This window comes from Numida meleagris, chromosome 27 (assembly GCF_002078875.1).
Source record: "Numida meleagris isolate 19003 breed g44 Domestic line chromosome 27, NumMel1.0, whole genome shotgun sequence".
Classification (NCBI taxonomy): domain Eukaryota; kingdom Metazoa; phylum Chordata; class Aves; order Galliformes; family Numididae; genus Numida; species Numida meleagris.
In genome coordinates this window covers 2,433,595-2,458,683 of record NC_034435.1, presented here as the reverse complement: position 1 = coordinate 2,458,683, position 25,089 = coordinate 2,433,595, and the positions used below count along the sequence as shown (strand labels likewise).

Here is a 25,089-nt window from a genome sequence, read left to right as displayed (position 1 = left end):
TGGGGCGGGGCGGGCTGGGCCGGGCGCTTCCTGGCGGCGGCGACTCGGCGGAAACGGCGGCGGTGGCAACGGCCGAGCGGGCTGCGGGTGGGCTCCGTGTTTGCCGAGTGTCACCGCGGCGTCCCGCCGCCCGCTGCGTGTCCCCAGGCGGCCGGCACAGGAGTCAGCATGTCGGTGGCGGGGCTGAAGAAGCAGTTCTACAAGGCGAGCCAGGTGAGGCACCGGGACCCGCGCCCTCCCTCAGTCGGTGGTATTCCTCCCCCTCCCCCCGCCTCTCTCGGTGCTCCCGGGGATGCGTTCTCACCTCCCTACCGCTATCCCACTCTCCGTCTGATGGCGGCCCCGCTGCTCCCGTCCGGTAGCCCCGTGCCAACGAACCGAGCTCCCGTTGATGCCCCAGTGTCCCGCTCTGGGACACCCTCTGGAAGCACCCGGGTGCCCCCCGGTCCCTGCTGCTTTCCCATTCCGGTACCGGCGCCCATCCCCTGGCCAGCACCTCTTCCCCTCACACAGACCCCCGTGCCCGCTGTGAGCTCCACTGCCATCCCCACTATTGGCACCACTGGCGTGATCCCACCCCCAAGGGCCACTGCTGTGGCACTGGGTCGCAGCACCCCTGGTTCAACCCCCCCCCCCCCGTTGCCATCAGGTGCCTTCCACCCACGTCTCTGCTACGTTGCATGGAGACGAGGCCGCTGCTGGAGCTCCGTGTGCCACCAGTGTTGTGGTGGCCACAGGGACGTGAGCACACCAGGGCCCTCCATCCAGGCCAGCGCAGTGGCACGGTCACCAGAAGGGACTTGGCTCCAGCACAGCGATGCAGAGATCTGCGTGCGTGGGTTCACTGGGAGCTGTGTGGCAAAGAGCTTCGATCCCCTGTGGTTTATGGGAATTCCTGAGCAGAGTGGGGTTTTAGGAGCGATGCGTTAAAGGGGAAAGGGCGAACAGTCTCATAAAATACAACCTGCAGGGTGATGTACCCCATGGGCCACTCGCTTGTGGCCTCAGGAGGTTCCCGCTGCTGTGATAGCACTGAGACCAGGGAAGGGTTTTGTGCTGAGCGAGGTGGAAGCCCAGCTCCCCACCTGTGTGTGTCAGGGCACAGCTCTGCCGTTTGGGAAGACTGTCAGAAGAGCAGTTTTTAGCAAACAAAGCCTTTTTCCTGTCTCCTGTAATTATAGTACAGTGGTGCTCCTGAAATTACCACTTGGGATTTTTATTTTTATTTTTTTTATGTATTTTTGGAGTGAATCGGGATTTAGTAGCGCAACCTTAGGAACGCTGTTCTGGGTCCCCCAGTCACTGCTTTTGTGCCCCTGTTTTAAATTTAGGACAGATTAATTTCCCACAGATCCACCACTGGGCTCTGCTTTCCATGCTCGTGGTTTAAACCCTTCTAAGCTCAGTCTGCGTACGCTTGCTACGTGTGTTGGTTCCTTTCTTGGCCATGTTTATGAAAAAGCATTTTGCTTAAGCAGCAAAGCAAAGTAATACATTCCTGAAGTCATTCCCCACCCCCTTTCTTACGACAGGAAAACAAATCTCTGCATCATTTTTTTTAATGACTTCCATGGGGGAAGGTTGTGCTGAAAATAAATTGTAGGAAGATTTTACTAGCACAGATGTGCAGTGTTGTCGGAGCAGGGCAATTAGAGGTGAAAGCTCATCGATGAGTCAGAAGTAACGTGTTTCTAAAGCCTGGAAACATCTTTCTAAAACATCTGATGAAACTTTTCTGGGGGGAATTACTGTAAACTGAAGTGAATTCATATGTGGTCTTTGGTGGGCGTTTTTGTGATGGATGTCATCTTTTTAATTATTATTTTTTAAAGGAACCAATCTGATTACTCACGGCAAAGTTAAACCCTGTGCAGCTCTCTGGTGAGGAGCAGCCCAGTGCCCAAACTTGGTGGCCCATTTGTCTGCTGTGCTTGCATGTACTTGTTTTGAGCACTTAGCTTGTGCTCAAGGAATATTACAGTGGGAGAGAAGGTGTGTGTGTGTGGCTGCATCTTGGGTTCTTTTGCAGCTCCTGCTTCTGCGGGGTTTTGGAAAGTGATTAAATCTGAAGAAGCCTTTCTGCAGGTGTTTGCAGTATGGTTGCAGAGTTGTTTTGCAGGATCTAGAGAAGCACGGTCACAGGATGGACCCTGCTACCGCCTTCACCGTGTCCCAGTGGCTGGAACATAGGAAGGCAGCCGCGCTGCAGGGGTTCTTGGCCTGGAAACAGGAGTGACTGGTTCTAGCTCTGCCCCTTTTCTGTATTCTCCTCTCCTTTCCCTTTTCACCCTTCTTCCCTTTCCCTCCCCTGGTCCCACTCTTCAGCTGCTCCTTGGCTGAAGCAGGAGGAGGATTAGCTATTTTTTTGGCTCTCTTAAAGGTATTAGATGCTGCCAAAGCCAAACATGTGGAAGATCTTTCCTAAAACGTTGTGTTTCGTTCCACGTCTGTTATTAATTGAAGAAGAGCATGGCCAGGACCGAGGCATGCTGGGCCCTTCAGCCCCGGGTGTGGGGATAGAGCTGAGCACCGGCTTCTGCCTCATGCCCACATGCAACAGAGAGCCTAGAGTACCCCGCAAAAAGCCATGCTTGCAATGCTGCAGGACGTGAGCCTGTGCATCCAGAACAGGTTTTGCTAGTTCACAGCAAAACGTTCCTCTGGAGGGGAGAAAAAAAAAAGACAGTACAAAAATAAATCCAGCCTTTAGAAAGTGTGTTCTCCCAAGAGGGAGAAGCAACCAAATGCACAGCTTGGAGCTCCAGCAGCATGAGCTGGGGGTGCAGCATGGGAGGTTGTTGTCACTGCACGGCTGTGGTCCACTGCTGGCCTCTCAGGTACACAGGAAAATGCAGAAACCTTCTGGTCTAGAAGATGGCTTCACTTGCACTGTTTTCTTTTTACACAAACCAATGTAAGTCCCAAAGTGGAAGATTTAATATCTGCAAGACTTTCTGTTAACCACGGTAATTTGATACGCTTTGTGCATAAGCAAGGTTAAGAAATGCATCTATGCTATTCCTTGGTGAATCCAATGCCAGATGAGTGTACGTGCAGGTTCCTCGCTGCTCTCATACAGAATGGCAGTGCTACCTGCTTCAAGTGGGTTATCTGCTGCAGAAGGGACAAGCCCTAGGGTGGAGGCAGTTCTGCTGGTGAACGTGTCCCCTCCCTCTGCCAGATAGCCCTGTCTCCACTGGGGCTTGCCAACTGCTGGCGTTCCATGTGTAACAAGGCCTTTGCAGAGACATGAGACCTGTTTTTGTGCTCCCATCAATCAGCAGATGCCATCAGGGGGTTGGATTCAGCCCAGGCTGGGGTTAACACTCTCTGCTTGGGAGAGTGGCGTTGCTTTTTTGGCCCCACGCTGACACTCAGCCCTCGATGCCATTGTCATGTCGAACAGGATGAGTGTGCTCTGTGCAGACCAAACCCAAACCTTGTTCGTCCTGCTCAGGCTCAGGAACCAGAGCAGCATACGAGTTCTTGTGCCTGCTGTGCCCGAGGAGCTGCTCGCCAGCCGCCCTTCTGCTTGCAATCTGCCATGGCTGCACTCAGTGACCATGCCAAAAGCTGCAGCGTGTCGAGCAGCACGGCGGCCTCGGAGCTGTAGGATAACATCCTCTTCCCTTCCCGGGGTGTGCAGAATGAGAACAGAGAGTCCCAGCCCAAGACAAAGACCAGCAGCCTCCCCCTCCGTGCGCAGAAGACAAAAGCCATTTTCCAAGAGGGGAGTGCTAATTAAAACTACCAAGCCCTTAACATACACACTTTTTCCTGAGTTCGATGATTGCTCTCAAGGCTCTTGAAAATATTTTTGAATGTGAGTGCCTGATCTGAGGGCCTGGGTTGTGCTCTTTGGCCCGTCACAGTCATTTCACTCCAGGAGCAAGTGGTTCCTACGCCCTGTGTGTCTGCAGTGTGTGGTCACTGTCCTGAGCAATGGGTGAAAAATCATCTATGCCCAGTGCTGCAGTGCGATCACATCTACTTAAAGGCTTGAGACATGAGCCTGGCCCCAGACACGCTGCACAGGGACTGTGTGGGAACAGGAGAGGGATGGCATTGCTCTTTTTTTGTCTTTCTTCCTCTTATCTGGTCCGGAGTGAGGTTTCCTTTATTTTTCTTTGGTTGAAGTTCTTTCTGTAGTGGCTTCGCACTGTAGTTTCAGATGTTCTTCTTCCCTCTCCTGTTTCCCAGATTGTACCTTTTAACGGTTCCCTTTTTTATTTCTTTTTTTTTTTTTTTTAAGTGAAGTCAGTCCTTCTAGCACCTGGTTCTCTGAGGCTTTCTCCCCAAGGCAGGAGATAGCTCTCCACTCATTTCCTTTGCTCTATTTGCAGCTGGGCAGTGGGCTGCTCTGAGTGTCACAAAGTGCTGTGCAGTTCAGGATCTCCTGCTGGAAGGGAAATGGGCTGCTCAGCATGCAGGATAACCTTTTACACTGAAAACAAAACCCACTGAGGCCCATTTCCCTGGCCTGTTGGTGCCCTGTCTTGCTGCAGATGTTTCGGGTTATGCCTGCTTCCAGATGGAAGTTTTTCTCACTCTGCTAGATGCTTCCACACCTGGAGTTTGTGTCTTAGTTCAAGACAACCATTGCAAGAGCTTCAGCCACTGACAGCAGATGCTGGATGTGATTTGCAGGCGTGAGAGCAGTGGTGACAGGACAGCGGTGTCCCCAGCGCTGATGTGCTCCTGCAGCCTTATGGACATAAGATGTGAGCTGAAGTACAGTGCCAGAAAGTGGGCACAGAACCCCAAAACAAGCCAGGCTGTGCAGTGGCATGCAAATGTCCTGCTGGCTTTTAGTGAATCCTCCAGAAAGTGGTAAGGCTGACAGTGGACCTGAAATACACTTGTGTGCCACCTGCACTCAGCAGTTCCTCAGGGACGAGGGGTGAGGAGCACAAAAAGAAGCCTGGTGAGCAGGCACAAACAGCATGGAGACACCGGTGCTTTGCCTTGAGGCTCCTACAGGTCAGTTCAGCTCAGAGCTGAAGGAAGTTCTTCCAGCAGCTACCTGCAGTTCTGACAGTGTGTATACCAGCTTGTCTTTTGCTTCTGTTTTGAAGCTGGAAGAACAAATCCTCCAGTTTTCCCTACCAGGTCTCCCTGTGGGGCTGGCACAAAGCAGTGCTGCTGGGTTGTGCCTTGGTGACAAAGGCAGGTGGAGATGTGGTGTCCAGGTGCTTTATCTGAAAAGAGGAACTTGAACCAGCAAGTTGAGGGATTTGCCATGTCCAGCCAGCCGTATCTTCCCTCCCATGGCACTCAGGCTTTCCTCTACTAATATTAACCCAGGCTGGAGTCCCCTGCAGCCTCCCACATTTGTCTTCTGGTATTCATCTGCTCCTGAGTCACAGGGCTGAGGAGAGGTGGATTTGCTCAAGCGCAGCGAGATCCTGGGTGCTCGGAGTGCCAGGCATTGATGTCAGGGAGCGAGCCATGTTCTGCAGCTGACCACTTCTGTCCTCACCCAGAGTGCTGGAGCACTCAGCTCTCTGTGCCATTGCAGCCCAGTGTTGTGTGTATGAAAGTCTGTGTATGGCAGGTGCAAATGTGGAGGAGAATGCAGGTGCTCTGCTCTCAGCAAACCTCACAGTGAATGGGACTCAGGGAGCAGCAGTGCCTCTCACTGTCATGACTGAATACTGGTATAATGCCTGCTGCTACATCTAGCTAAAATGACGGTGTGCAGGATATTTTAATAGTAATTTCCATCTTTTCTTGCATGATTTGTCATTGATGAAATACTTGGCATGGCAGCATTGTTCTGCTGGTTAATCATTGTCAGAACAGCCCCATGAACACACCAATTTTCAGCTTTTCTCAGTGTTGTCCAGCCTGTCTGGAGGTGCAGGCAGAGGATGGTTCATGTCTTTGCATCAGTTATGTTAACTTGGCATTTCTCATCCTTTTAGGATTGCTTTCACAGCTTTTAGGCTCTCATGGTAATGAGAGCTCTGATTCTTGAAAGGCAAAGACAGAAAGCAGAGGTGGAAAGCTCTGGCTCCTCCATACCGTGCTCACTGTGCTTCCCTCCTCATTTCCCATGTTAAACAGAGCGCTGTTATCCCATGTTTACAGCTGGGGAATCTGGGACACGGGGAAGATGCACAACTCAAGGCTGCGGGGGAATCGTGTGGCATCAGGAACACTGATTCCTCATTGTCATTTCCCTCTGTCTAAAATTACCTATTTGTCTAACTGTTCTAACGGGTTAATTTGAGGGTGAAGTATTGAGAGTGTAAGACGCTGCTGAGGGGGGGTGTTGCTGGATGCAGTGGAAGGAAATCCTTCCTCCTGCGTCGCCCTGCCAACACTTTCCTCCTGGGAAAGAGCAAAATGAGGATGAGATCAGGCAGACTGCCCTGTAAAAGCTGACTTATTCCCTTAGCACATTTGTTGTTCCTTCTCTCCCCCATTCCTCCATACGCCAGCACCTTTTGCCAGGATTTGCAGCCCTATCCAGCCTCTGGCAGACCCGGAGGGACATGGACCCATAGCATGGAGGTGCTGCACAAGCAGAGCAATTCGCCTCGCCCGAGATGCAGAAACACTCGTGTAAAAATGAATCAAAGCTGCAGGCTGCATGTGCCTGGGGGAGGCTGTAGCCTCTTTTGCAGAAGCTGGCGTTGGCTGAAGAGGTTCTGTCTGTGCCCCTCTGAGCAGATGTCCAGGCTCACAAGTAGGTTTGGGGGGGGGGGGGGTGAGGAAGAGGCAGTGCTGAGTGCTGTCCTCACCTGTACCCTTCCATAGTGCTTGAGTCTCATGACAACTTCTTTTGCTTCATCCTCCTGAGGCATACAGTAGGGTCCTACAGGGAGCCAAGAGGCTTGGGTGAAGAATGCACTGTGAAAAGGTCTTCTGTGCTCTGTCAGGAGCGGGATGTGAGGGGGTTATTGCAAGACCTGAGCCTACTGCGCCCTATGTCAGTGCAGCCCACGTTGCTGTACTTGCAGGGAAGGCTGCTGGTGTGTGCCACTGCCAAACAAGATGCCAAACTACTGAAAAAAAAAAAAAGAACAACAAAAACCCACCCAGAAATAAAATAAATCCATAATTCAGAAGGTCTTGGGTTTGTAACGTCAGCTAGCCTCATTCACATGGAAAGGCAGCGATGCATCTGGACGTTAATGCTGTTTCGTAAGAGCCCCGTGCTGCAGGGTGCTGCGCTCTTGGCCTCTTTGCTTGCTGGTCAAATCCTGAGTGTGAGTGATGAAGTCAAGGCCCAGATCTGGAGCACACAGGGAGTTGTTCTGCTGTTGCTTGTCTGCGGGGCTGACTTTCATGTCTTTCTGCAGATCTGCTCCCTCCTGAGCTCTGTCCCCTCGCTGTCACGCTACTTCCCTGGCCCTGAGCTGGGGGCAGGTGAGTGACATCAGCGCAGAGCTGGGGCAGAAGGGGAAGGACCCGGGCTCCTCAGGCTGCAGCTGCCATGCAGCATCGCTTTACTTCTCTTTTAGTGAGTGCCCGTGTGACATGGCTTAGTGCAAGTTTCACACACACCCCTTGGCCTCTCCCTGTATGAAAGTAATATATATATATATATATATTTTTTTTTTTTTCAGAAAGAAAGGTTTCCTCTTCCACCTCCCACCCCCCCCACCCATCCCTTTAAACTGCAACCCCATCACTTTCAGGTTCCTGTTGACAGGAAGCAGCCGTGCTGGGCGGCCGGGGCTGCGTGGCGGCAGCCATCCAGGCTGGAGCTGTAAGCAAGCAGCTCCCTGGATCCCCTCCAGCAGCAGCACGGCTTCCACCTGGGGCTGGGGGCAGGACCTGCCCTGCTGCTCCTCCTGATGAGAGCACAGAGCATGGCCTGTGCCACGCTCATCCCAGCCTGTGCCTCCAGCTTCGTCAACAAAATCTGCTGGTGGAGCTGGGATTTCCTTCCCGAGCCTCTGGGATCTGGCAATCTTCCTATCTCACGTGTTAATGAAGTTCAGGGCATTGTTGCTAATGAGCTTGCACTTCTGGTCAGAAAAATTAAGTTAAGCACATCCCCGTAATGTAATTCTGTCTTTCAGACAGAAGGTAAAGTTTGCGTGATTAAAGCTTTAAAGGGCTTTTTCTAATTGAGAAAATGCTTCACAATTTGTCCCAGAACATAAAACCAGGCTGTATGTGCGTGCTGGCCCAGACTTTATCTGGCTATTTTAATATATTAAGCACTTTCTTGACCAAATTTGTGTTGGTTTTATAGCACCAGCTATATTTAACATTATTCTTGTCACCTTCCTAACAAAAAAAAAAGGCAGAAAAATGGTGAATAATTACCCACGCACAAGGCAAATCCACTGAGTAAGGAGGTGCTGTTCTTGCCGGGAGGATTGTTTCCTTAATCTTCACTGTGTAGCAAAGTGGTGAAGCATTAGCAAGCATCCCGTGTGGTGCTGACGTGTGGCTGCACACGTGCTTTTGTTGGGGCACTGGGCAGGCACAAATCTGCAGCGCCAGATGTTGCTGGAGCCGTTCTCGTACGTAGCAAAGCTCCTAATTGCATCGGATCCATTTCCAAGAGCAAGGGAATCTGCGCTCCGTGTTTGAAAGGGGGTAATGCAGTGCGGGTGTTCCCTACCAGAATTTCTGATGCACCTGTTTTCTCTGGCTGAAAGGCAGCAGTGATGCACTGAGAGTGTAAGCTGCAGAGTGAAAGCAAACTGCAGGAGCCTGACCTGGGTCTGCCGGCTCCCCGCAGCCTCACAGATGTCACTCCCCCTCTCCTTTTCCTTCGGATGCTGTGCTCGGCTGTGATAGCCACCAAGCCTTTCCTAGTATTCACGTGAACAAAGGAAAACGTGTGTGTATGATTTTCAGAATTATTTCTCTCCCTCTTTGGTGTTTGTGTACACTGTGATATCTGTAATTCCTGCAGTTCTCGTTTGGCCAGCGCTGCCTGTGTTAAGGAGGGGATGTTAGCAGTGTTCTGCACGTGCCTTCCTCTGCTCCCCTTACAATTAGGAAGGAGGATTACTCTCTTCCCTTTCACAGATCTGAGCTGCTGCTGAAGTCCTTTCACTGCCCTTTTTGGATCTGTTCTGTCCATGAGCCTGGCTGCTGCCTCCCCTCGATGTCCCCAGTCCTCCATCTCAACCTGCAGGTGTCTAAACCCCATTACCTAATTGCTCAGCGTGTCCCATCAGCATGGCTTGCGCTCATCCATCGCACTGCAGACCTGGAGCTGACCCTCTGTGGCCCCATCCCCAGCCCTCTGATGGTCTCCAGGCTCTGCTGGGCTGGAGCCTTTTGCTTGATGATGCCATTCAATGCCCCGTGCCCTGGGGTGGTATTTTTCTCTTGTCTCAGTTTTCACTGGAGCAGAAATCCTGTCTACTTGTTGAGAGCCCTTCTCGCAAGCTGCCTCGTGTCTGTTGTGTTCATCTCGGGGCCCTCCAGGTGTCACAAACCCTCCTACTCCTTTTTTCCATTGCTTTTCATGAAATCCCTGGCAGCAGCATAGCTGCTGGTTGCTCTGCTTCGGTGTCATCAGGACTTTGCTGCTGTCTCACCAAAGAGGCAAAAGCAAACTCCAGGAGGCACTTCAGCACTTTGTACTTTGGTGCCACATCTACCGAGCAGCTCCGAGTGCCAAATGGTAGCAGCCACTCGCTCCTTTTTTCCCCTGCGTCAGAGGTCTGGTGGGGCTGCTGGGAAGTGATTGCTCAGCAACTTTGGGAAAGTCAGGCAGTAATTAACAAAGGCTTTCCGAGATAGGATGTGGGGAGGTTGGGCAGGAAATCTGGATGCAAGGCAAATATTCCCCATTTCCCACTCAGTTTACTGTAGTTCTGCAGCCGTGGCAGGTGGGTGAGGAGATGGGCAGTGCCGGTTGCACAGAGGAGAACTGCTGCTGCTTTTCCCCATGGTTTTGTTTTCGCTGTTCGCTTGACCCAGTTTTTTTAATTCTAGCTGAATAGAAATGATGTCTCATTTGGTATAAAGCTTGTGAGAAGTAGCTAATAACAGGAGAAAATGTGATGCAAGGCCTTGTTGCTGGCTGCTGGGAGGTGCCTGCTTTCATGTGGTAAGCCCGTGGCAAGTGTCACCCAGAGCAAGAGGTAAGGACTGAAACTTCTCCTCTCTGGTGCCAATCTGTGCTCAGGGCAGCAGCGTGCCACTTCTCCAAGCTCGGACTTAAACACTGTCATCCAGCTACAGAAAATGAAAGGATGTATTCCCCGAGCCAATGGGCAGCGGCTGCATCGCACTGGCCTTAACTCTGAGAGTGAGACCTGCTGGCTCCTGCTTAAGTTACGTTTTTTAATTCATGCTGTCCTCATTCCTCTGAGCCCATCTGCTGGATGGAGATGAGTCATTCGATAATGCTTCGAGTAGGTGATTTGACAGGTGGCTCCCTAGAAAGCTGTCTTTGCATATGACAGCTCTTTCTTTGTGGTTCCTGTATGATAAGATTACAACCTGAGGTCACTTTGAAGGCATTTTGCTAGGGAAGGAGAGAAAGGGGAAGGGAAAAGGGCAGAAGGCAACAGGAGCACCTCTGCGTGTGTTTGCACAGGTTCATCAATGGTCTCAGGAGGGAGTGGCCCTTCCTTGTAAAAGAAAGGAATGGTAAAGGCAAGAAAGCCCAGCAGAAGATTGAAGGCTGGATACCAGAGTAAAAACACTTACGTGAAACACTTATGTGAGTAGGGAGATGGGATGAGGTAAGTGGCAGGTGGAACTGTCGGGTCCATATGCCCAGAGAAGTGAGATGAACAGCAGGACTGATGTTAGGAGCCAGCAGCAGTGTCTCACGTGGAGGGGCAGGGAGGTGAGAGCTTTGCCTGCTGCTTGCCTTCCTCTGGTCTGCCCTTCTGCAGCCAAACCGAGGGTGAGAAAAGGTGGGGTGATGTCTGTCGAGTCATATCCCGCTTCTGGTTTTGGTTCTGCTGCTAACCTGTTCTTGACAGTAGGCAAATCACTTCCTCTCATTCTCTTTTCTCTGCTTAGGGGGATGGCTTTTGGGGTGAGGAAGTCCGGCAGGTGTGGTGGAGCTGTGCCAGGACTGACAGAGCCACTGGGGACTCACGGCATCCTCTGGCTGCTCAGGGCATGGGGGTTTTCTAGGGAATGTGCCTTCCTCCTTGTTATGAGATGATAATTGTTCATCCCTTATTCCACAGAATAACACTTCCGTCTGTTTCCTTCTCTTTAAAGTAGGACAGAAGTTGCCCAGATAAGGATGTGCTTTGCTGTGGGTGTGCCAATCACTGGTTAAACTGGGATGTCTGCTACCTCTCCGCAGCATCGTTCCTTAAGACAGGATGCCTTATGTTTTCTAAAAAAGAATTTGAAAGCCTCTGAGGAGGCAGAATGTGATCAAGGATAAAGAAGCAAACATGAACAGACAGACACCAGAAAGAACTGCAGGCTCACTGGGGGGAGGAGGTGCGTTCTCAGTGCCAGTGCTCCCAGTGGGCTGCTGCTGCCCTCCTGGCCCGCAGCTGAGGGTGTGCTGAGCAGCAGGACACGGAGATGGAGGAGAAGTGGTATCTGCTGTTGAATGAGCACCTTCCAGTCTTGCCGTGCTCCCAAGGATCGTGCTGGGAAGGTGACAATTGCCATGAGAGCTTGGGGACACCCTGAGTACTTCCTAGGTGCTGGAGCAGAGTGTATTTTAGGAATACCTTTTGGGGTTCTCCAGCCCTGCTACTGCCAGATCCCACAACAGGGGAGTGCCAGCACTGCAGTTGAGGGATTAGACCCACGTGCTGCCCAACTGTTCTAAATATCCGTGTAGCAACAGCGAGTTGGCTCCGTGGAGCTGTGAGCTCCCTGCTGCCTCATCCTTCGTGATGATGAAGCTACTAGCGAAGACAACCAAAAATTACATTTAATTCCAGGGAGCTGTGCCCTACTGAGCTATTGCAGTGGCCGTGGCTTTATTTAGCTCCCATGGGCACAGCTCACAGCAGTGTGCTGTTGTGCACAACCGAACCTGCTCACCGGCAATCCCAGCACTTACAGCTGTGTTTTCCTTGACTACATCTCTCTACCAGGTTTTTGTGTTGCACTAGAGCCCCGTTCATCTGGGATTCAAAACACGTACTGCACCTTTTTAGTTAGTTTGTGGGTTGGTTTTTTTTTTTTGGCGTTTTTTTTTTTTCTTCCACTGAACTTGCTCTTTTCTAACGTAGGCAACCAGGGCAGAGCTGCTCGTCTGTTTGCTTGTCTGTGGTTTTTATTTCTCAAAAGGGCACTTTCTGTTGAGGCATGACGCTGGGAGGGCGGCAGGGAGGAGGGAGGAAGCTTTGGCACGTCAGTGTTGGGAAGGATAATGTTTTCCTTATAGTGTGGGCAACTGCTTTGAATGCAGTGATTGCATATGTTTCTTATGTTATAAATAGCCCTGGCTGCTTGCTACAGGGAAAGAATGCAAGTTTTAAAAGAAAAAATAGTGTTTTTTTTTTCTCTCTCTTGATGCACTGTGCTTGTTTGAGGAAGTTACGTCCTACAGTTGACTACCTTAATTTCCCAATTGAAAACACGTAAAGGTTGAAGAGCGGTGTGTCAAAATGGGATGTGTGAGATCCCCGTGGGGAAGTTGCTTGTTGGCATAGCACCGACTTCAGCTTCTGATGTCTGCAGGCTGGGCAGCCGAAGACTTGCTCACCTTTAGGGCCAGTGCTGCACATATGTACTCTGCTGGATCTCAGCATGGAGGGGATTCACCAGCGCTCCTCACCTGCAGGAGGTTTGGCTGGTGGCATCTTCCCACTCGGTTCTGGCTCTGGTTTCATGTTTGGTGATTGTACCATACACCGAGTTCCTTTCTTTCCTACACATCTGTCCTCCTCCATCACCAGCAGTGGCTGGGTGCGATGCCTCAAGGCTGCAGTGCAGCACAGCACACCCCGTTGCTCTGAGCTGATGCTCCTTGACTCTTGGGAACGGTCACATCTGCTGCTCACAAAATTGTCTTGATGCTCTGTACTCCTGAATGCATCCACACGCCCTGAGCACGGCCTCGTGCCACCGTCTCTTTGCAGGAATGTTGAAGGGGTGGTGCTGCAGCCAGCAATGAGCGGAGTGCAGCTTTGGAGTGGGTGTGCCAGGGTCCTACTTAATGCCACTGGGATCTGTTGAGGTTTCGGTGATGGCGTGGGCAGCACCAGATGCCTGCTAGGTCTGTCTGATTCATCGGGTTTATGTAAGGATGCACCAAATGGGATGATGGGAGCATTGTCGGATTGTTTGTTTACTGTGAGCTCGTCCTGGGGTTGAAGAGCAATTGTGTAGGTTGGATGGAGGAGCGGTGGGCTTGGAGTGGGCTGGCGAGGAGGAGGAGGGGTGTGTGGATTTGGGGTTGTGTCGGGGGAGACTGTGCAGCCCTCCCTCATCCCTGAGGTTATGTTTCTCGCCCACTCTCTGCTGTAAGAGAAGCCCCTCTCCATCCTGCCTTTCTATCCCTGTACACAGATCATTCCTTCCTCTCCCTGTCGCCAAGCTCCTGTTGCAGTTGTTAGCTTCAACAAAAGGGCTTTCATTTCTGAACACCTACCACGCGCAGCCCTTCGGTAGCGTTGGAACACCAAAGGTAAGCGTGATTGTTTGAGTTCCCGTGCCTCTACAAAGGAAACCCCTGCATTAAAATGAGGCTGCAGGGTCTGCAAAATGCCCTCAGGAGCAAAGAGACGGACGAGGCAGAAGCCATGTGCTGTGCTTTGGAGCTGGCCCTCCCGCAGAGGTGTTTGCTGGGTGGGATCCGCACCGCACCCTGGCACAGAACCGGAGCCGTCCAACAGGACTGCAATCAGCTCACCTCCCTACGCCCTGAGCTCAGGTCGGACCTATCTGGGGCACATTTTTACTGCCAACGACCTTTAATTATACACGGGTGTTGCTTCTCTGCTGGACTGCGTGTGCGCCGTCTGCCCCGTCCCTCTTTCTGACCCTTCCCGTATTGGTGGTTGTGGTGCCAGGTGAACAGCCGTCCTGTTTTGAAGCTGTTTTATCTTGCCGATCTGTGACGCCCAACCTTATTGCCTTGTGCTAATATTTGCTCTAGGAAGCACGCAGCCTTGGCTGCTGTGCAGTGCAGCCTAGGGCTTTTGCCCTGCCACTGTGTCCTGCTTCCCTCGCTCTGAGCTGCAGCACTGTCTGCTGTAGGCTTAACATTTCTCTACATGCCCTGTCCTGGGTTCCTCCCTGTGCCCAGTGCCACTTGTTCTGTTGCTGGGCACCACTAAACAGAGCCTGGCCCCATCCTCCTGACCCCCTCCCTTTAGGTATTGATTAGTACTGATCAGATCCCTTCTCAGCCTTCTCCAGGATGAACAGCCATGTCCCTGGCTCACATCCCTGCTGGCACGGGGGGAAATTCGCATTAGTTTGTCCTCTTGCCTGACAGATTTGGGACTGTTGGGATGGAGATGGCACACAGTCCCTCCTTCTTTCCTCCTGAGATGAAGCCTCCTAGCTTAATTAGAGCCAGCAGGGAGAAAACCTCAGTCTTATTCTTCCCTCGCAGCGGGGCACCAGTAGCATTTCTTGGATGTCAAAAGGAGGATTAAATTAGTCTGCAAGCGAATTTTCCTCCTTCACATCTCTGTGCTCTCTGAGAGAGTGTTAAGCCTCCAGAATCACTGTGGTGATGGCCGTGTTCGACATGGCATGCGCTCCCCGATTACAGCAGAGGTGGGATTTGCGGCTTTCTGGGCTGCAGATCGGTGGGTGGGTGGGTGGGGAAAAGCAGGGATGGAATGACTCGGGTTAATTGTACCCTTTCCAGGTGTATTGTGGAAGAAAGGACGTTTCCGGAGCTGCAGCCATTGGGAACGTGATCTGGGCTGCTCTGGGCTGTGTGGAAGCCCCTTTCTGGCCACAGAGGCTGCGTGACGAGCGATCTTTTGGCATGGAAGAGCAGGAGTGGGCGGTGGCAGCTGGGAGTGAGTGCCCACGCAGGGCCTGGAAGGCAGAGCAATCGCTTTGTGGTTTTTTTTTTCCCTGCTCCAAAGAGGAATGCGTACTTCCCCAGCTCAGAGCTGGCAGGCAGAAGGGTGTGCTGGCACCCCAAGCACAGAGCAAGGATCCAAAAAAAGCAAGAATTCAAGTTTTGATTGTTTGCCCATCTGCAGGCAGCTCTGCGGTGATAACACTCCTTCGAGCCCCTCTTGCCTCCTGGCACGCTCTTGCTGAATCCATTCTCCTGCTCTCCCTGTGCTTCCCACGTCCTTTCAGGTGCTAGGAAAAAGCTGGTGAGGTCAGGAGGGCTGTGCTGCACCCAGGAGCGTGCACGCACCATTGTGGGGCCACACGCACAGGGATGTGTGAAGATCCATCTGGGCGCACACCTGAGAATGAAATCCAGAACTGAGAGCTGGGCTGGGTGAACCTGGAGAGCACTGACCCATGGCATTCCCCCAGTGTCTAAATGTCCAGGGGGAACCACAGCAATCTCTTTGTAAGACATCTGGGCTCCTCTGCTTCCCCAGAGAGAGAAAAAAGCCTTCCCTGGGCAAAGTGAGGCCTCAGAATGCTGCTGCCTTTCTCAGCTTCTTCCAACTCTTATTCTTAAAGGGCATTTTGGCCTCGGGATGATCTATGCTGCTGTTGCTCAGTGCAGAGCGGTGATTCAGAAGAGCTCTCTGCTCTCCCTGAGCCTCTTCCCTGTAACGTCTGCATGCCTTGAAGCTCTGAGCAGCTGCAGATATCCATGCGACCACTGAGGCACGAGGAGCTTATCAGCCACAGCAGTGCTCAGCGTGGCACCTTGCTTTGCAGCTCGTTAGCTGTTTCCCTTTCCTAGTTTGGGGTCTAGCATTGGGATTTTGCAGAATCCCTGGAGACTTCCCTTCGTAACAGCAATCCTTTGATTTTGGGACTAAGCACTGCCCAGTGAGTGCAGTCGCACGGAGCTTATGGAGTATCACTAAGTGCACTTGGAACTGGATGCTTGCCTAAAGAGTTTTTTTCTCCTTGTCCTCTAACTAAGGAACCATTCTGAGTCCCCATGGGCGCCACAGGAAGAAAGGCTTGATAAAATCAAGTATTTGATGTTGAAGTAAACAAACCTGTATTGTTTGTCCAGAGCTGGAATTTTGACTACAAGCATGAGGAATCCTGGCAATGGCCTCTGGCAGGCATCAAGAGCTTGGGAGGCAGCAGCCATTTCCTAGACCACTTTTGATGTCTGTGGAGGTAATTTGCTGTGCACAGACCAATTTTGGACCTGGTAATCACTTGTGGGTGTGTTGCAGGTAGCTTTGGCTGATCCATTGAGCCTCAGGTGCTGCCACTGCCCTTGCCACATGGGAATGGGGCAGGGCAGGAGACGTTGCTCTCCATCTGGGTTGCGTGGAAGGATACTTCTTTAGTTGGGTTTAATAAAGCACTTTTGGCACGTGTCTTTCAGCTCAGGATGTTGAATGGTGAAGCTTTGGGAAAAAGTCTTTTCTTACACTAAGGGGTATTTTGAAGAAAGCTGATAAGCCCTGCGTGCAGATAGCCAGGAGCAGCCCTGCCTTTGCGGCTGTGTCAAACGTCTTGTGTTCGCTTTGTTTCAGAACAGACGTCAGAGATACCTTGATAATGGGGTTTGAAAATTTTCCTGTAGCTTCTGTAAATCTCTTTATCCCTCGCTTTAAAAAATCTTGAAATACAGAGCCCTAGATCCTAAGCTCTCACCGTCTGGACTGCAAGGAGTTGTGGTTTAAGGCTCTGAGAGGTTCTTTCTGAACGCAGTTCTTGTACTGGCTGCTGCAAGCAGAGCATGTTAATTCCCTGTTTACTTGCATTTTGCCGTGTGTGAAATTGAAGCCTCTCTTGAAATGGAGTTGAGAGACAATGCTGTTGCTCGCTTTTTCCAGAAAGCGTTGGAGTTGGAGCTGTGAGCTGTGATTTGAAAGAGCTTTGTAGCTTCTGCCAGGTGGGGAATATCCTGCCTGTGTCTAAAGGCTGAGCTGCGCCTTGGGAGCGTAGGGGATGTTTAAATTTTTTAGTAGGGCAGTGTTAGCAAAGAGCCACATGTAATTACCATGCTTTGGGCTGTTCCTACCACCTCCTTTCTCTTGCAGACACTGTGTGGACCACCCCTGTTCCCTTTCTGTCCCTGGGACTCTATACCTCTCTGCATGAGGTAGAGTGGACAGCCACTACCATGCCTGATTCTTCCTGCCTTGTTCTTTCTCTGCAGCTGGTCAGCGAAAAGGTTGGAGGGGCAGAAGGGACCAAACTTGACGATGACTTCAAGGAAATGGAAAAGGTGAGTAAGGGATAGGAGAAATCCCTAAAATCACCCATATAAACCTTCTGTGACTTCGCCAAAGCCCTGAGCTGATCTTCACTGCTGCTGGATCATCTTGTTTTCCTACAGAAAGTGGATTTGACCAGCAAGGCAGTTACAGAAGTATTGACCAGAACAATAGAATACCTGCAGCCAAACCCAGGTGAGTGACTGGACCTCTCCTGTCCACTTTCCTCTGCCCCCCAAAGAGGCTAAGTGGGAAAGAGGCAGAGGGTGCAGAGAGACCTCAGAGAGAACCTTTATGGCCACGAGGTGTGTCACCAAGCCCACGTTTGATATCAGGCATGCTGCCTACCTTTACCAGAGGTATCCTGGGCTGTCCTGTATGTTTCCTGTAGCTTTGCTAACCGGCTCAGCTTAGTGGGGTCTTACCCTAGCACAGGGGTGCTTTGTGATCATGCAGCCCCCTTGACCAGTGATGTGTTTCTGGGCTGCAAGGCACTGCTGTTGCTGTCAAACAGTGAATAACACAGACACATCTTTAACCTTGGATCTAGGAAGGATGTGGAGGTGACCCGTTTTTTGTTGAGGTGTCCAGAAAAAATGTCATCACTGGGTTGGGAAGGGATGGCCGGATTTGTAGCCATCACCTCTGGAGCCTGCTGACCTGTGTGTTTCCAAGCAGCTTGTTCAGAGAATGCTCCAGGGAGGGCTAGGGAAACTCCTTTGGCCTTCACCAGTTAGCTATGGAGATCTATATTTGTTTGCTCTCTTGGAAAATAAACTTGACTTTTTACAGCAAGTGATATTTCTGGTAGATTATGACAATAGCACTTCTTGGCTTTGGGAATCACTTAAAAAAAAAAAAAAAAAAGAGCTGGCAGTGGCCAGCAGCTGCTGGCAAGTCCAAGTAATTGCAAACATGGCTGTGGCTGTTTTCTGTGCCAGCTTCCAGAGCCAAGCTAACCATGCTGAACACGATGTCGAAGATCCGCGGGCAGGTGAAGAACCCTGGCTACCCCCAGTCAGAAGGGCTGCTGGGGGAGAGCATGATCCGCTACGGCAAGGAGCTGGGCGAGGACTCCAACTTTGGTGAGTGCTTCATGGGGCTTCTCCCTCGAGGAGCTCGCAGATGAGACAGCAGAGTCTGCTGCCAAATTTCCACACTGTTCCTCTGGATTACTGAAGGGCTCTGTGACCGTTTGTATCACTTAGCAGCATGTGCCTCTGGTCCAGGCCGGTAATGAGTGCCAGATCTATAGCAGTCTCGGAGCAAATGCATGGCAGTGGCTGCGCCTCATTTCTTAAACCAAAACCAAGGGCAAAATCCACAGCTCACCGCTGATGTCTGTGCTGTCAACAGCCTCTCTGTACACTGGCCCTTGTTGGGGCTCTTAGAAGAGGTCTGAAAGCTTCCACCCAGCTAGGGAAGGAGTAAGCAGAACCCAAGGGTACTGGATCTCAATCAGTGACGTAAGGTTTAGGTCCAAAACCTTCAAATACTTTTTTTATTGAATACTGGCATAAGTTTGCGTGTGGGAAAAACTACCTCTGTGCTTTTAAACTGAACGTGGTGATGTGGAAACTGGTCTGAGCAAGACGAGGAGCTTAAATATGCAATAGAGCGCTGCTATAGGGATTCTGTAGCCAAGAAATCTCTTCGTGGGGTAACTTCTCCCAGTCGTGGAACAAGCCACGTGGGACTTGCAGGGAGGAAGGGGGTGTGAAGCTTTTTGATGACATCAGTCTTAATCCAGTGAAACATCAGCCTGCACATGTGACAGAGCCAGTACAGTGCACAGCTGTCTGCTCGCTTCCAGTGCAGGGAGGAGCTTTCTTGCTTCAGGAAAATTACAAAGCTCTGGCTACTCTGTGGGAGTGGTGAATTCTCGAGGGTATCTCTGGCTGACTCACAACTCTGTGTCTCTCTTGGCTTGCAGGAAACCAGCATTATTGCAGAGCAAGTGGGAAGGAAGTTTTTAGAAGAACATAGCAAACCTGGCTTCCTTTAATAGCCTCTCTTTGCAGAAACACTTAACTTGATAAATTTTTATTTTGACAGGTTATCTAGAGTTATCACCATTGAAAGAATTCTTTTGCAAATACTCTGTTGTGTGCTTTTTTCCACCTGGACAGCAGACTGGTGGTTTCACTTTACTCTCTATTTCATTTGCATAGTCTCCTGTGTTAATGTAGTGCTGAAACGATTGGTTTGCCAAAGCTGCACAGGAATAATTTAATCTATAAATGGTTTCCACTGGAATAAAAAGCCAAGACTAAAAATGCTTTGCTGCAAGGCTGTCTGGTTTAACTGTCATCATTAGAAGGAGCTGTGGAAAAGCTAAATAGGTTTCAATAAGCGACTCTGAGTTCTAGTTCAGAGAGCAGTGGAAAAGGAGATAAGATTGGCTCGATAGAGGCTGGTGTCCAAAGTGAATAGAAGGCTGCAGGTTTGTTGTTGACATCTGGGGAAGCTTGAGAGGTTGGTCAAGAGTGCTCTGGGCTTAAAACCATCTGAACAAAAGGATGGCCTGGCTGAATGAGGCCAAATGTACTCTGCCCCCAGCTTCTGCTGCCAGCAGTGGCCAAGCAAGGTTAAAGCACTGCTCAGCCAATTAGTAGCTCAGGGACTCCCTGAGTTAACGAAGCTGTTTACAAAATACTTTTCCCTTCCTCTGTGTAATTTGTAGAGATTGTTCCTTATTTGCAGAGGAAGAAAATGAAGCGTGTTGGTGAAGTGTCTTTTGTGAAGCTGGCACCAACGTGCCATTGCCTGCTGTCACGCCAGTCAGCACTCCCTGTGCCCAGCTCGGAGAGTTGCTCCAAACAGAAACGTGGAGGTTTTTGACATGTGACAGAACTTGCACACTCTGGGTGTCATGGCAGAATGGCCCTGCATGCAGCTGCCACAGACTTCGGCTCTGTTTAACTGGCTGGCCTGTTCTCCTTCTCCCTTTCTCTTCCCTTCCTTTTCTCACTCAAAGGCGATGCGCTGCTTGATGCTGGGGAATCTATGAAACGATTGGCTGAAGTGAAGGACTCGCTGGATATTGAAGTCAAACAAAATTTTATTGATCCCCTCCAGAACCTGTGTGACAAAGACCTGAAAGAGATCCAGGTAAATGCCCCAGTGTTGTCTCTGCTGTTCCCCTCTGTGTCCCCTTAGATTCTGGCCTGTTCTGGCTATTATCACGTGTAACCCCTTGCTCCATCACAGTGGGAAACAACATGGACTTGCATGTGATGTGTATTCTCCCTCCAGATTTGCTAGTATTTCCTCCCCTACTCGGTGCATTCAGCACCACTGCCACTGCTCCTGAGCAGCTTCTAAAGCTGGATGTAGGTTGGAATAGTTCATTGTTCACCGTGCTTTATGGAGGATGCTGTGATAGTGCGTCTCAATGTATGTTCTGGGCTGCTTGCATTTGGTGCTAATTTAAACAGTTCTGACCCTAAGCTGTTACAAGATACAATACCCAGAGCCTGTATCCCAATTCCTGATCTCTAGAGACCCCTGTCACTCACAAGGAGCTGAAAGTAGAGGGCCAGCTCTTCATTTCCCTGAAAACCTTGCATGGGGAACAGACCTGGGCTGCTCGCTGCGGTGTTTTCCTCCAGCTCCCAGCTAGGAGGGGGTGAAATTTTATTTTCATCCCAATCTGTTGAGGGTTGTTTCTTAGTAAAAACCACCTACAGCAGTAATGCTTTGCCAAATAGTCTGCTCCTCCATATCATCTCACAACAGCCCTGACATGCAGCTCTCTGTCCTGTACTAGAACCTCCCAGGAGTCTGAACAAACATGGGAGCCACAGAATTGTACACTCTGGGATCAAGTTTCTGAAATGAATGTGCTTGGCCTGTGACTAGTGCGGCCTTCTCAACACAAAAATTCGATTGCTCCCAGTCTCTGGCTCTTTCTTCTTTTTCTTTACTGTTCATAACCATCTTCTTCCCAGCACCATCTCAAGAAGCTGGAAGGCAGACGCTTGGACTTTGATTACAAGAAGAAGCGACAGGGAAAAATCCCTGATGAGGAACTCCGACAGGCCATGGAGAAATTTGAAGAGTCCAAGGAAGTAGCAGAGACCAGTATGCACAACCTCCTAGAAACTGATGTAAGTGCATGGAGGGCACCTGGACTCCTTGCTGCCCCTGGGGCTGAGAGCTGGGGGGTGGGTTGTGTGTTTCTGTCTGTGTGAGGGTGCCATTGGGAATGAGTTTGGCTGGATAATACAGCACCCTTAGGAAGGATTTGACCAGCGAGAGAAGCCTAGAGGGTGGGAGACAGTGGCCTCCGTTCTGCTGAGTCTCAGCCAGAGCCTGGTCTCTAGTATCTGAAATCCCAAACCTTGTCCTTGTTTCCCTGGGGAAGCTGTCCCTTGTGCACGTTTCCTAGTATGATCTCAGCCTCAGTGTGAGTCTCCTGTCAGCAAGGGAAAGCCATTCATGCTGCCTTGGTGTGATTCTCCCAGATTGAGCAGGTGAGCCAGCTGTCGGCCCTGGTGGATGCTCAGCTGGACTACCACAGGCAGGCAGTGCAGATCCTGGATGAACTTGCAGAAAAACTCAAACGCAGGTGAGTCCTGGGGGCTTTGGGCACTCCGTTCTCACAGCCAGGAGCTCTCTGAGAGGCACTTTTCTGTAAATACCTGGCTCCCTGTGCAAATCTGCCCCCTGGTGCTAAAGCCAGTTCTTGCAGTCACTGCAGCTTCAGTCCAACTCTCGTCATTCAGATCAGTGATGGGCACATTCTAAAATACAAAACAACGAGTCTGTCCTTGCTTCATGGGCAGCCAGTCTCTGCTGGTTTGAGCGATGCCTGAACTGGAGTGTGCAGTTCCCAGGGAACTTGATATTGAATTTGGCAGAGGAAGGGTGGATATGCAGTGCATCCTTTTTTGCCAGTGCCCATAGTTCCTTGCGTTTTGGGCCTTGACCAGGAAGTATCTTTTAGCCAGACCTAGGATCGAGTAACCGTGCTGCTGGAGCAGATGGATCAGATGTCATGAACTGAATGTGCCTGTCCCCTCCTAGCTCAGTGTCCTTGTGCCATTAGCTTCAATTGTAGTTAGGGAGCTGGAGTACCTGGTGATTTAGCATTGCTGCCCTGCTGCTCTTCTGTCACAGAAGAAACTGCTGAATGGATGCTGTGTCTGGTTGGAACTGAGAAGAGCTGGGAGTATCCTGCCACTGTGAGCTTTCAAACTGCAGCACGAGTGTCCTCTGCTGGCCTGAAAGCAGTGGTTGCCTGAGCCACCTCTACAGCAAAGCGTGGGGCATCATCTTCAAAAGGCTCAGCTGCAGGTCTGAGGTGGAGGCAGTTGAGGCTGGTCCCTCTAAGGCTGCAGTGGGCCAGTTTTATTTGCCTTGCCCACCTGGGGTCATACAAGGGAAGGCTTCCTGTTCTAGCTCTGGTAGCAGCATGCCTTCTCCAAAGCATTCACACCAACAAACAAGACATGCATTGATCTTCTTAGACTCATTTTCTCTTTAATTTATCCACATTTCTTTTAATTCTGCCAGAATGAGGGAGGCCTCCTCTCGTCCCAGGCGGGAATACAAGCCCAAACCCAGGGAGACATATGACTTTGGAGAGACCGACCAATCTAATGGGGGCTTCTCTTGTACGCCTGCCCCTAAAGGCTCAGGTAAAGTTGTCCCACGTACATCAGCGTGCACACAGGTGCCTCTGGACCAGTGTCCTGGGGATGGAAGGGAACTGCTCTGCCTGAGAATTATGTTTCTGAAGTGTTGGATGTGCCTGCACAAGCTGGTGGCTCTGAAAGTGTCTTAAACGTCTCTAGACTCGGGCTGTTTTCCCTTGGGGCCCAACAGCCTCTGTTTTCTTAACTTTGGAGAAGTCCCAGCAGAGCCTTCGGTCTGGGTCACTGACTGGTAGCACCCGGTCAGTGACAGCAAGGGCAGAAAGGAAAAATTAAACATCTCTCCCTCCCTGTCTTCCATCACGCTGCATTTGTCCCTCCCTGGTCCCAGCGAGGCAGGTGGTTTTCTAACAGCATGCAGGATGCCATGTTTCTCCTAACAGAACCTCCCTTCGGGCCCTGCCTTTCCCTCTCTCCAGTTCACATTGTTTTAAGCATGTCTCTTTTTGTTTGGAAGCAGCTTCCTCCTCTTTCCGATCCGACAAGCCGTTCCGGGCCTCCGTCAGGAGTATCCGTGAGTTTCCTCCCACTGCACTGCATGACGTGTGACCATATCTCCCCACCCCTCCTTGCTCCTTCTTCCTTGACACTGCTTCTTGAAGCCACTAATACCCCTGTGCTGAGCCACTGTGCCTGGCCAGCAGAACAGCTGAGCTAAACATCACCTCTACTGAAGCCCAAATTAACCCAACCATGCTATGTTGATACTTACCACCCTAAAGCTTTTGCTCACCTGGATGAGTTCTAGCACCAGTCATCATGCAGGCATGTCCTGCTTGAGACCACAAAGGTCAGGAGCTCTTTCAGGAGATATCAACCACCTCACTCCCCTTACAAGCCACCCAGCCTTGATCTGTCTTGCTCCTGCTCCTACTACCTGTTGTCCCCTACCCTGCAGCTGGAGGCTGGGGACAGAGCAGGCAGTGCATAGGTACATGGTGTGGGTTTTATGGTGTCTGGGCAGCAAGCAACCTCAGATGGGTTGTGACTTGTGGCAAGCTCCCAGGCAGGGCCACAGGTTGACTCAAAGGGGCTCAAGGGGCTTTCATTGGGGTGCGGGGGAAGGCTGGATCTGTGTCTTGGAGGCATCAGAGTGGGGCAAGCACGGGGCTCGTGGTGGGGCAGGTGGGCTTATGGAGCCTGGAACGTGGTACATGCTGTGGTTGTGGGACCAGCTTGGCGTTTTTGAGAAGTTCTCTCAGAAATGAACCTGCTTGGCTGCTGCTTTTGGTGTTTTCCGAGTTCTCTTCTAATGCTGGGTCCTCTTGTGCTGTGGAAGTTCAGCAGACCAGGTGTGCTGGGCGTCCTGTTCTGCCATTCCCCCTGCCCTGTTTGGAAGAGCCCTAGCACAGAGCCATGCCAGGCACTGAGCAACAGCAAAGGGAACTGGGGCCCTGGAGACCATAGTGGTCTGCATTAGCTCAGCCTGCTCTCAGTAGGATCTTTACAGCTGCAAAGTTTAGTGCCTGCTCTTCTGCCATTGGAGTGGGGGTGGCTTGGGGAAGGCACAGGGGTTGGGGCTGTGCTCTGGAAGAATCTTATGAAGGGAAGTGTTTGGAACAAGAAGGCAGAGGAGCTAGTGAGCTAAAACCCATCAGGGATTTCTAACTAAATTAATGCTTTACCATCCCAAGGGCAAAGCTAAAGCACAGCTTCTCCTAGGCAGGGCTGAGCCCCCGGTGCTCACTTGTGTCACTGGGATCGTGCGGGTCCTGGCTCTGGCACACCTGGTGGCCCCATGTGGTGTCTGGGACTGGAGTGAGCAGCTGGCTGCCTGCTGTAGGGCTGGGGCTGGACTGTAGGCAGCCAGCTCACACCTCACATGCATTCTCCCCGCAGCTCACCTGGACCAGCCCTGCTGCAAGGCACTCTACGACTTCGAACCCGAGAATGATGGTGAGCTGGGCTTCAAGGAAGGTGACATCATCACCCTGACCAACCAGATCGATGAAAACTGGTACGAGGGCATGATCAATGGCCAGTCAGGCTTCTTCCCACTCAACTACGTGGAAGTGCTGGTTCCGCTACCTCAGTGAATTGGCATCTCTCCCCGTTCCTCTCCACTCGTGCCCCCACACAGCGCAGGGCCGAGCCTGCATTCCACGTTTGTCCTGACACTAGCCCTCTAGTGGGGCGGGGAGAGAAGACACGGTCATTTCCTGTATCATCTCGGGGTGAGTTTGCCACCAGGGAACAAGCCAGAAGGGTCAAACACAGCCCTATCCTGGAGAGTA

General features: G+C 51.2%; 1 protein-coding gene across 3 annotated transcripts; it reads left to right on the top strand.

The window, feature by feature from the left end:
• SH3GL1 (SH3 domain containing GRB2 like 1, endophilin A2) lies at positions 26-25,089 on the top strand. 3 transcript variants are annotated; one of them, XM_021378381.1, is made up of 10 exons: positions 26-213; positions 17,141-17,209; positions 17,321-17,393; positions 18,140-18,283; positions 20,176-20,309; positions 21,149-21,307; positions 21,665-21,768; positions 22,716-22,840; positions 23,316-23,369; positions 24,695-24,891. In XM_021378381.1, the coding sequence occupies exons 1-10, from the start codon at positions 169-171 to the stop codon at positions 24,889-24,891; spliced, it is 1,104 nt and encodes a 367-aa protein (XP_021234056.1). In that variant the 5' UTR covers positions 26-168. The 3 variants fall into 3 exon arrangements, with proteins under 3 accessions (XP_021234056.1, XP_021234055.1, XP_021234057.1); XM_021378380.1 differs by lacking the exon at positions 26-213 and adding an exon at positions 16,120-16,146 and having other exon boundaries at positions 24,695-25,089; XM_021378382.1 differs by lacking the exons at positions 26-213; positions 23,316-23,369 and adding an exon at positions 16,120-16,146.